Consider the following 11,574-nt stretch of genomic DNA (forward strand, 5'->3'; position numbering starts at 1 on the left):
GGAGTTTGTTAGCCTGTCAGTGTCTCAGAGAGATCAAAGCAAGACGGGGTGATTCTTCACCCAGGTTTTGTCCTTTTGCCTGGAAATACAACTGGAAATGGAGGGGATTTATCAAGAGGATATGAATGAGGTGTCATGGGCAGACAGAAAGGCCACGTGTGAAAAGTGAACCAGTTCACAGAGGAGAAGGTGTGAATTAAAGTCCTTTTTACTGAGGTCATTAGAGTATCACCTCACTGCTAGCCCTACTTTTGGTACTTAGCAGTGGAATTCCAACACTGAGGGTGGGGAGAAGTGCTGTTGCTACAGTTCACCGACCACTTCTAACGTTCATGGTGTGACATTGGTACCACTCCTCTAGACCACTGCCCCTTCATTCTTCATTTATCTGCATCAAGTTTTTTTTTTTTAACACATTGTACAGGAAGTCCTCCAGGTTGAATTGCACTCATGGTCATAAATAACAGGTTGACTCCGTGTCTTTTGCCAGCACCAGATAATGATGCCTATATTGTTAGGCAGCTACATAATTTTCACTGTTGGATGGACCTGTTGCTTTGGATCCTGGGATATGCCTTGGCCTGCACAAAAGTAATCAGTCTCTGTCAGTAACATGTAGAAAACATGGAAAATGAAAACAAACCGCACTCTTCTTACACTGGCCCAATTTCTTCCAAAATATGCCAATTGTTTTATTTTAGGGTATGCTAATGGAGAGGTTTATTGTTGTGTCTCTTCCAAATAAATGTACTGTGCTTTAGCCAATCGGTTTTCCAGCAGGATATAAAAATAACATGACAAATGCAGTTGCTTTAAATGAAGCCTAAGAGTGTTTGTGTGTTTGGATGAAGTGATGTGATTCCGTTGTACATTTACTTCAGCAGCACTTTTTGATAAACTTTCTGCAAAAACTAGACGCACCAAGATGTGGCTTAAAAGGTTCTGTGACAGTTAAATAAGGAAACTTAAACTGCTGCCAGATGCCGAAACAATTACTTCCTCATTACAGTAGTAGTACACACCATGTGGCAGGGCTCTCGGCCGTACAGTACGGATTTCCTTTGTGTGCTGAAGGACAAAAGCAGGTGCAGGTCAGCTTCGGGGAAGGCGGACCAATAGGAGGAGCCGATGAGCCCGTGGGCACTTAGCGGCAAGGCTGATTGGCTGAGAGTTGTGTGTGGGCGTGGCAGCTGCTCTAGCATATAAAATGAGCCGGCACATTTCCTCACAGTGCTTCAGAAGTCAGCAGTTTGGCTCGACCGGAGGAGGCGGCGTGGCCTGAATCATCTATGTCATCAGATTGTTGCAAGTTTAAGCGAAGGTCATAACAGAGGAGGAAACCTACATCGGAGTACAGTGAGATAATAAGTGACGCTTCACTCATGCTGGGACGCTATTAATCGCTTAGTTAGTTGTTTAGTGCGCCTCTTTTCTTTCCCCCGGCGGACTAATGCTTCTGCATCAGTTCATGAACGGAGCTTTGGAAGTCATGCATCCCACATCGCTGCAGAAAGACACTACTTTTACCAAAATCTTCGTCGGCGGGCTGCCGTACCACACCAACGATGCCTCTCTGAGAAAATACTTCGAGGCCTTTGGGGACATTGACGAGGCGGTGGTGATAACCGACAGACAGACCGGTAAATCCAGAGGATACGGCTTTGTAAGTAATATCAAGTCAGCCGTGCACCATAACATGCAGCACCAGACACACACACTCTACGTCGATTTAAACACGATAAAACAATTACAAGTAAATACAGGAGTACAACTTATTTCCTCTAATTCATTCAGGCAGTTTAGTTCTGGCGAGTGTTATTAAAACATGCGTCAAGTGTTGCACTGTGTACACAGCAATTGGCTTTTATGCGCCCTGGACCCCTTTCTCTTCAGATTTGATTTTCCTCACTAAATAAACACACTAGTTACATCAACTACATGTAATCGTTCAGATTCATCGTAATACCCCTACTAAGGTCTAAACTCATAACACCATATAGCAATTCCCTGCCTTTTTTTTTTTTTTTTTTTTTTTTGCTGGCTTGCTGTTATTTCAGCCTAATGAGGATGAGTGATCGCACAAGTTGATGGGTGAATAAGAAGATTATATTTCAACATATGTCTGACGGTCACCCTCGTTTACCCACCCACCGATGAGGAGCCAAGGCTTGTGGTTTTGGAAGTGTGTGTGTGTGTCTGAGAACGACAGAGAAAGGGAGGGGGGGGGGGGGTCTGTACTCCTTGCTTGCTTTATATGGTTAGTTTTGAGCAGTGGGGAGATTGACCTTGAACACCCTGCCCCTCATTGTTAAGGACCTGTGCAGTCGGGCCCCAGCACATGATTTACATCAAATCTTGGCTGCTGGGGGAGAAATTCCAACATCAACAAATTGGCTCACTCCTATCTTACAAATTGATTTTAAATTTCCCTTTTGATCTTATCTTTTCGAGTCATTTGACAGGCCAGTACATCATAGGTAATGTTGTGAACTCCAGAAACTTACGGCAGGATGTTTATGGTCTGTAACCTGCCGTCTGCCCTGAGTTCATGGTGTGGGTAGTGGGGGAAATGCTGTTTACTGTTTTTGCAACTTTATCTATGCCACAGTTGCTTTAGTTCATATCATCGAAAATAATGTAAGAATTTAAAGAGGTTTGGGTTTAAAAAACAGATAAACTATCCTATTCCAGGCAGATAAAAACGGCCACTCTCTGTGACACAAAGAACAGAAGCAGTAGAAGAAATGCAAATATTTACCAGAACCTTGGAAAGACACATCAGCACCAATGTGCTATCAGGCCAAAGAAGGAACGGAAAACTGTTGTGTGTGTGCATGTTTACATCTAAAGTCAGAATTGTAAGACAATTGCTCTGTGTTTACACATTAGCTCTGTAACCCAGAGGAGAGCTGTGCTGTGAGTCTCGTTTGTATCAAACGGCTGCATATGAGGCTGGTGTTTCAGGTTAAACAGGCTCAGGGCGATGTGGGTGCTGCCTGGGAAAAAGACACTCATACCCGTGATGGTGAAGTGATCAGCACTTCCATACTCCACACTCTTAGTGCGGCATGAAGCAACCTGCCAATTCTGTATTTGGAGAACTGAAGTCAGAGAAAGGTGGCTGGCAGCAAGAGGGGAGGGAGGCGCCTCCAAAGCTGAGCGCACCTTTTTTCTAAACACACTTCAGAGGTGGATTAGTAGAACCCCCCCCCCACAGCATGGCTGAGTGTAAACAAAGCCTCGTTCCTTCCTGTGTGTTCACAACACAGGCCCTGGAGTGGGCTTTGTTCCGGCTCCTTCCACTACGAAGAAGCGTACTGCTTTTAAAAACGTTCTCTTAAACAATGCAAGCTGTGGCCTACATTTACCACTGAGGTGCCTGAACTTGGCAGGACATGGCATCAAAACAGAAGGGCTCGTCTAATGCCAAGAGGGAGAGAGGAGGGGTGGACTAATACCAATCTACTTAATATTTTGTCCCTAATTGGATAAGCCCCTTGTTGCTCTTGCTAGATCCATATTTTAGCCGCTCTGCCCATGGCTGAGTGGCACTCAAGTGGCTGGCCACTGCTGCTGTGGGCAGTTTTCAAAGCTTATCATTGTGTTTTGTTTGTAGTTTCCCTTTTCCTTTAGGGGAGCAGAATCCTAACAGTGGAAAGCCTGCAGGGCTAAATTTATTATAACCCCAATTGAACACATGTTTGTTGTTTTGTGTATTTTTATTTATTTTATTTTTTTTGTTACTTTTATTTAGTCTTGTTGATGGGTTCGACTCTGTCTCCAGGTAACAATGACTGATCGAGTAGCAGCAGACAGAGCCTGCAAAGACCCCAACCCCATCATTGACGGAAGGAAAGCCAATGTCAACCTGGCCTACCTGGGGGCCAAACCTCGCAGCATACAGACAGGTGAGGTTAAGAGAATCCTTCATGAAATTGTGGTGCCTCCGTCCTACATAGCTAATGCTGATTGAGCATTGAACACAATTTAAACACCCTTAGCATAAAACTTCGGATAAACAAATAAAAAATTAAATAAACTTCAGCAATGAGAACAGCCAGAAACTAGAGCTGCAAGCAGGTGTTCTAAATACTTGTACTGTCAAACCCTGGAGAATAAAAGGTACTGTTTACTTCTGTTAAATGTGTGTGACAAAAAGAATAATCTTCCTGCTGTGTTCCAAATGTGGCAGAAGGTACATGTGCATACCAACAATCATTGTTTTCCAAACACATGTTCTTACTGTTGCTTTATGCACATTCGAAACTGTTGTTCCATTATTGGTCAGTGTGAAACAGCCTTTGCCTCTGTCTCTTCATGCCCTCTGTGGATTGTTCTCTGGTCCTCCTCTGTAAATGCAAATGTGTGTGTCTGACAGCCGGCCTCCTGTCTTCCAGGCATATCCATTGGAGTGCAGCCCATTCACCCAGCACTCATCCAGAGGCAGTATGGGTAAGTGGGCGGGAGTGGGCGCTTGTTGTTTTCTCTTGTATTTTGCTTTGTGCAACCCCACTAGGCTACTATTCCTTTGACAAACAGGGCCTCTGGAAAGTACATGCCAGTTTCTGTGTCCACATGCAACTCCACCAATAGTCTATTAGCATATCTGAGTTTTATAGGGGTGGGAGATGGTTCTCATATCTGTGTTAATAGAAGAGCATTCCAGAACTGAAAGTGTTACTTACTCGTTAAGTTCTGTCAGAAGCCCCTTGACTTATGCACATGCCTGAGTGGGCCCTGTCACTGAGGAGACTTCCTAGAAGTGGCCGTGTTGTAGAAACAGCCTGGATAGCGTCGAGGAGCCATGGTCTGCTGAGCGGCTAATGAGCATTTCGCTGCAGTAATGGCTTTTCTCACCCCCTGCAGCTCTCAGATATCACCCCTCAAGCTAAAGCTCACTGCCATTCATATTTTACACACAAAACCTCAGATCTGTGCAGAACATGAAATGCCAGAAGTAAGTCCATTCAGCATCAATAAGTTTACAAACACCTTTTCACAGAGTTCTTATGACTGTTTTGTAAAAGCAGTTAGTTAAATGTCTCACCTCTGAGCAGTTAATTTTTAATCAGTTTATAACCACACCACCATTTGCTACATTTATCTTAAATGGACTGATTTTCTAGATCTAGTTGTTAGATTTGGACAAAACTAAAAATCTATCTTTGATTGTGGAAAGCTGTGCATGCATACTTATTTCTCACGTTATACATTTCTCACATTGTACAGACTAATTAATTAACTGTAGGATTTATCACTGCAAATATTTTGTGGAGGTGGTAAGAAATCCAAATCCTTATTTATCTTCTAATTAATCTGCTTGGCAGATAAAAACACAAACTGACTCATTAAATAAAATTTTGCTTTGTGAAATGGCACATATACTGCCATGAATATAAATGTTTCCCTTCATACAAATGTAATATCATTTGTTTGTATTTTAGGAGAGCTTTATTTCAGTCTTTCTATAAAACACTAGAGCAAACCCTTATTGTTTAACATTGTGGAGATTAATATGTAATGAAAGTAATCAGCTCTGTCCAGTGTGACTCGAGCATGTAAGCTTCATGGAAACCCCAGCACAATCCACAGGGTTAAGGACAAAAACAGAAACCTTTTTGTAGTTATGGATTGTGATGAACTTTGATAAAGACATGCTATTGACCTGACAAGTAGTTTAAGCCACCCCCCTCTGTGAGAGCCTATTGGGTCTGAATAAGGAATTTAGGGATCCTTTTGGGACATGTCCTATCATGATTCAAGATCTTTGCAGGAAAGTCCCTCCCATCTCCATACCTCTGCTACCACAGTGATCACTGATGGTACCAAAACCCCAAGGACTACGAATGTGGGGCATGGTACAGCTTTGAGGCATGTGTCTGACAGCTGCTGGCTCACATTACAGCCTGTTACACCCCCTTAATCTCCCATGACCACCACCCCGGAGACTTGTAGAGGCGCACTGAGCACCTGTCCGCCCGCCTTTTAGTGATCGTCTTGCATGGCGGGTGACAGACACAGGCCTCCCCAAGATGGCAAGCACACAAGTGGCTTTTCTTTTTCTCTTCTCCCCCACAGAACCCTTGATAACAAATGGTGTGAGGACACAGTTGGGGAGTTGCATGTAGCAGTGGTTTGAATTCAGTGCTGTGGATGTGTGTGTGTGTATAGCTATGGTCAGCAGATGCTGTGGACCCTGGGATGGAGGGGTTACCCCACTGAGGCTAGGAACCTTGTTTTGATGGCTCAGTGTGTTTGCTCATTCACCTCCTGCCTGTCATAACAGTCCCCACTCTACTCACAGCCCTACTGTTTTCCCATGTCAATTTATCTTTTTTCTTCTTTTTTTTTAAGCTTTCTCTCATTACAGTGAGACCACTCCCAGCCAGTCAGATGGAGACAGTGAAAACTGACACCTCTGTGAGACTGTGAGGGATGGGGGTTTAAAGAGTAGATGGGGGGTGTACTTTGGGACTTAATGCTTAATGAGGCAGTGTGCTCCCTAGGAAACACACCCCTACAGATGTCAAACAAAACACCTTTTCTCCCCCCTCCTGTTTTCACATACCACTTAAACAAAGGAAAGGGAGAAACATTGAGTCTTCATACAAGTTTTGTAAGGTGTTGTTTAATTCTGCCCAGCCCAGTCCGGTGTGTTTTATTCTGTAGCTGTGAGTCATGTACTGAAGGTCATTTGCGTTATCATGTAGAAATATTTAGCTGCTCACTGTGATATCACCCAAGCTTTTCACATTAGCTCATTACATGGCCTTTATTAACAATGGATGCTCTGGTCTGTATTTTTAATGCTGTACGCACATGAAACGTGTTTCTGGTGAGTCTGTCTCCCCAGTGTCTCAGCCTGGCATCCGTCGAGTGGCACTATGTCAAACACACACCGACTGGGAGTCAGCACAAAACCAGCTGACCTATGATCTTCTGGCCATCATCCACATTCCCCTGCCACAGTCCCACAGTCCGCTTGGCATCTGGCATCTCTGTGGGCCCGGGAGCACGCTACTGTCCCCGTCTTGTCCTCGTCCCTTGTTTCTGTTCAAGATAAATGTTGAAATTACAGCTAACCTTTCTAGCTTTTGCATGCCCCAAAGATATTTCTTTAATTCATATTACTTTTTTACATTAATTTCTTTACATTTTACTTACATAAGTTTACTTTATTTGAGGCCCAGACTAGGACAGACCATCTGTGGGAAATTGCTATGAAGGCCAAGGAGAAGGCAGGCTTGTTATACATGTTGCAAGGGACAGTGTGTGTACATGTATGGTCATCTTTTAAAGAAGGTGTGAGCGTTTGTGAATGCCTCTTTGTAAGTAGCTCTATAGCACTGGAAGATCAAAGTGTAGTTTGTGCCCATTGGTGGGGGTTGCCTTCATTTGCTTACTCGTTACATGCCACTGTTGTCTGCTGTTATGCGTTCAGGGCTCTGACACAGTTTTTCCTTAACTTGCCAGATGTCTCGGCGAGCTTCTGTAACTGTTGAAGCACATTTAAAAAAAAAAAAACATGCCTGTCTGTAATGCCAGCTGACCAGTGTCCCAGCAGAGGAACAGAAGAAGCCCACAGTACAGGACTAAAGCCCGAGGAGGGGTTTCACAGACAATGTCCCCTTCTCCTCCTCCCCTCAGCCAGGCTCTCTCCAAGGTGGCAGTGATGGCTTGAGAGTGCAGTGCAGTGTGCTGTGATGGATTGAAGTGCCTTTTTTATCTTTTCCCTTTTGTGTGATATGAACTGAAGAGGTTGTGCTGATTGCGGTGTGACTCTTTCCCTATTATGGCATGGTTTGGGGTTTGCAGTGGTAACTGGTGTGTGGGCGGATAGATGAATGGGTTTATTTATTTTTTCCGGGAGGGGGGTGGTTTGGAGAGTGTGTGTGAGTGTGTTGAAGAGTGATGGCATCCTTGTCCATGCATGCTTCCATCTTTTGCTGTGTTGACTTAATGGCTGCCACTCATTACTGATCATCTCCTTCTTAAGGACTCAATCTGAGGAAAATTTCAAGACTGGAAATTAAATGTCGTCCATGGAAGGAAGATTTTTGTCAGCACTGAGATGTAGCTGAATGGTGAAAGTCGATGTGACTTGTGACTATTTTCTCTTTGTCTCAGGGTGTGTATCTGTAGATGTTTTCCCCCAAAAGTGTAGTGTCAAGGGTAAAGGCTCTCTGAACAATCAGTTACATCACCCTTTTTATGGGCAGTGGGTGCTTTCTGCCACTGCCTTCACTCCCTCTGGCACATACTCAGGAGAGATACTTCAACTCCTAAGTAAAAATAGACTCCAGTAGAGACTTCTCGCCTTCCATTGTCTTATGGATTAAGTGGCAAGGTAAAGACAAAGAAGGAGAGATGGTTTAATCCCCAGACCCCACAGCGCCAATCAGGTACATCTGAGGGCTGACCCATGAGGCCCGGCAGAGCCTGCCACCCAGCCTTGATGAGCTCCCCCGTCACCATTACTTCCCCCAGCTACCATTATAACCTGTGATAGTCTGCATAAAATGTACACACCCAGTGAGAACTAGGAGACTGCAACTTCTGCACTGCCCTCATGTACTTCCCTTTTTTTTTTTGTCTGTGTGTGTTTTCCGTGAGTAAAGAGCAGCAGCTGTTAAAACACTATGCTGATGCCTGAGCTTGAAAGCCTGCCAGTAACGGCTGAGTCTATCATTCAACCCCCCACCCCAAATTTACCTCATGAGGCCCTACCTAACAGGTTTTGTAGGTTTTACTAACTGACAGAGACAGAAGGTTGAATCATTTTCACCTTGTCTGCCTCTTGTCTGTTTAGCCTTTAATAACAGTGGAAGTTCATGTGAGAGCTCTCTAAGTTGAGCACACCTACAGAGTTTATATTCCCAACACACTAACCCTCAGGGAGCAAAGTAAATAATAGAAGCCAGGCCTTGAGAGTTCTCTGCTCTGCTGCTGCAGCCATTGTGTCTAACCTCATCTCTGTGTCTGTGTGCAGGTTGTCCCAGCCGTATGTCTACCCACAAACCTTTGTGCAGCCCAGCCTGGTGCTGCCTGCGCAGGTTTCCACCTCTGTCAATACCAGCCCCTACCTGGACTACAGTGCAGCCTACACCCAGTATGCTCAGGCAGCCTTTGAGCAGCAGTACCCATATGCTGCCTCCCCAGCTGGATTCCTAGGATACAGCTATGCCACCAGCCCCACAGCCACCGCTGGGCCAACTGCTGCCGCCACAGCCCCAGCCACTGTCCACCCCACCTTCCCCTCTGCCACCAGCGCAGCCCCGGCCTTTCTGCACTATGCCCCACAGCAGCATATCCAGCCAGACCGAATGCAGTGAGCTGGGAAGGAAGTGTAGAAGCGGGGGTAGTTACAGATGGAGGAGGGAGTGGTGTTTGCAGATCTTTGGAGTATGGCAAAACACCCTACAGGGTGACCCTGCTGACCCCAACAGGGGATTTCAGGAAAAAGGGTGGGACTATTGCACTATATGATTAGGATGAGCTTGCTGAGTTTGCTCACTGGTTTAAAGGGTGGGTAGGGATTTCAGGACTGACTAGGTTCAGGTTGGGAAGCTAATCGGCATAAAAGGAGGTGGCTTCCAAGGGCTTCCAGAAGCTGACACTTCATTTTTTATTATCATTATTTTTATTATAATTTTTATTGTCCTCAATTATTGTAATAATGTCATTTTCAATGTTTATTTTAATGCCCTTATTATTAATGTTATGTTTTTGACTCAATCAGTGGAAATTGTGTCTATGATGCATGTTAATATGTTGAGAGCTGGCTGGAACATGTAACACCTCTTTCCTCCTTAACTCAAAGTGTCAAGGGTGAATTTGAGGAGGCACTGCTTGTGTTAGAACACTAGAAAACAGACATTCTGGTGAAATGTGGTGCCTGGGGTGGCATACATCCAGCCTTGCGTCCAGTCTTTGGTCCCAACCTGGTGCAAAGCAATGCCCTGTGGCCAAACCTTCAGCATTCAGCTCCACACAGGAAAACGATGAGAATTCACCTCAAGGACAAAATGTTTCTGTGTAAGACTGAGATCAGCTCAATCACCACAGAACCAAGTGAACAAAAGCCTGTGTCACTGTTGGGGCTGTTTTCAGCAATCAGTCACATTAATTTGGCTTGCATGGGGCTTGATATTTTCAGAGAGATTTTGATAATCACATGCAATATGTGGATGAAGGGGACCAGGAGCGCTGGGCATCAATGTTAAAAGGTAGCTGACACTGAGCTCAAACACCAGTGTTTTTATTGTTTGTTTCTGTTTTGTCAAACTCCTCAAAAGGAAATTTGTGTACAGCATTTTCAACAGGTTTTCAGCCATAAGGTACATTTACAATATTTATATGTAGGTATTTATAAGAGGTACTAAGTTAAAATGTAAATTTTGATTACTGTGGGTATAGTTTTGTGGCACTGTCCTTTAACCTGCAGAGGAATAATGCAGATCCACAGGTGTCACATTCATTTTGCTTTTTGTCCTGTCACCACGTCGCCAGATTTGCCTAGGTGCACAACGGCTACAGTAGATTTGTCAGTCTTTGACTGGTTAGATCAGAATTTCTTTAGATTACTTTTTTTTTTTTCAATAAAATGTCTTTTATAGTCCCTTAAGAGAAGAAATGCCAAAAAATAAAAAAAATTGTATTTAGAGATGGCTCCTGACCTTTTCTTTGATTGTCAAAATGAAGCATCAATCTTGCCATTTTGTGTGTGTGTGTGTGTGTGTTATTGCAGAGTCACTATTTATAAGACAACTGATATCCAGAGCTTACTGTGATGTAACTGCGAAGGCCCTGTGGGGTGCAAGGGTTCAGTTTTGTGCGTATGCTTGTTATCAAGGTTGTCTGCTGTTAGGACTTGTGGGGGAGGGGGGAGGCCCAGACCTTTTATCATATCGCAACACCACCACCTGTCATGGGGGCTGGGGGCTGGGCGTTCCCTTGCCCAACACGCTTGGTTAAAAGAAATAAAAATAAAACTAGTCAGAATCTCTCTTAGCCAGAGTAGCAAGATTTAGTATTTTTTTTTTTTTCTTTCACTCTGCTCACTGTTGCCCAGCAGCGTCTCAATAGGTTTGTGCTAACATCAGCTATTTTAGATGTCACTCCTAAACCCCACCTTCCCAGGAGAAAAAACTAAAAGAAGGCAGCTAGAAACATAAAATGTTTTTGTACTTTTAAGGATAAATTTACCTAATGATTTACAATATAGTCTTGAGTATTTATTTATTTGTTTATTTTTTTGCTTTGTTTTAAATGAAGCACATTCAAATCTTATTTACTTGTAAAATTCTGTACCTAATTACCTGGAACACTTACCTTATCATTGTAAGTCTAAAGAGTGTGTAGTTTTATTCCTCTTACCATGCTTTCTTTTAAAATATCAAATATTGCCATGCATACATTTTCCTGAACTGCCACAATCTACCTAGCAGTAGAAATTTCATGACGGTCCTTTAAGTTGGTGACATTTCGCTCTGGATAACAGTCAATCAACCATAGAGCATCATTGTCCAAAAATGGTTTATACTGTGTATCGTTTCAACTTAAATTCAAATTTTA

At 43.7% G+C, this 11,574-nt stretch overlaps 1 protein-coding gene across 2 annotated transcripts; it reads left to right on the top strand.

Annotated features, from left to right (window-relative positions):
• The first annotated feature begins 1,222 nt into the window (after positions 1-1,222).
• LOC137127588 (RNA-binding protein 38-like) lies at positions 1,223-10,663 on the top strand. Of its 2 annotated transcripts, none has more exons than XM_067504745.1 (4): positions 1,223-1,663; positions 3,785-3,908; positions 4,398-4,452; positions 8,990-10,663. In XM_067504745.1, the coding sequence occupies exons 1-4, from the start codon at positions 1,451-1,453 to the stop codon at positions 9,330-9,332; spliced, it is 735 nt and encodes a 244-aa protein (XP_067360846.1). In that variant the 5' UTR covers positions 1,223-1,450; the 3' UTR covers positions 9,333-10,663. The 2 variants fall into 2 exon arrangements, with proteins under 2 accessions (XP_067360846.1, XP_067360847.1); XM_067504746.1 differs by having other exon boundaries at positions 1,528-1,663; positions 3,755-3,908.
• Positions 10,664-11,574: the final 911 nt, after the last annotated feature.

Source organism: Channa argus, chromosome 5 (assembly GCF_033026475.1).
Source record: "Channa argus isolate prfri chromosome 5, Channa argus male v1.0, whole genome shotgun sequence".
In the NCBI taxonomy this organism is placed as follows: domain Eukaryota; kingdom Metazoa; phylum Chordata; class Actinopteri; order Anabantiformes; family Channidae; genus Channa; species Channa argus.

Excerpts from the sequence above, each read along its gene's own strand:
- LOC137127588 (XM_067504745.1), top strand. The coding sequence starts at position 1,451 with ATGCTTCTGCATCAGTTCATGAACGGAGCTTTGGAAGTCATGCATCCC. Across the intron at positions 1,664-3,784 it reads AATCCAGAGGATACGGCTTT|GTAACAATGACTGATCGAGT; the intron begins GTAAGTAATATC and ends CTCTGTCTCCAG. Across the intron at positions 4,453-8,989 it reads CTCATCCAGAGGCAGTATGG|GTTGTCCCAGCCGTATGTCT; the intron begins GTAAGTGGGCGG and ends GTCTGTGTGCAG.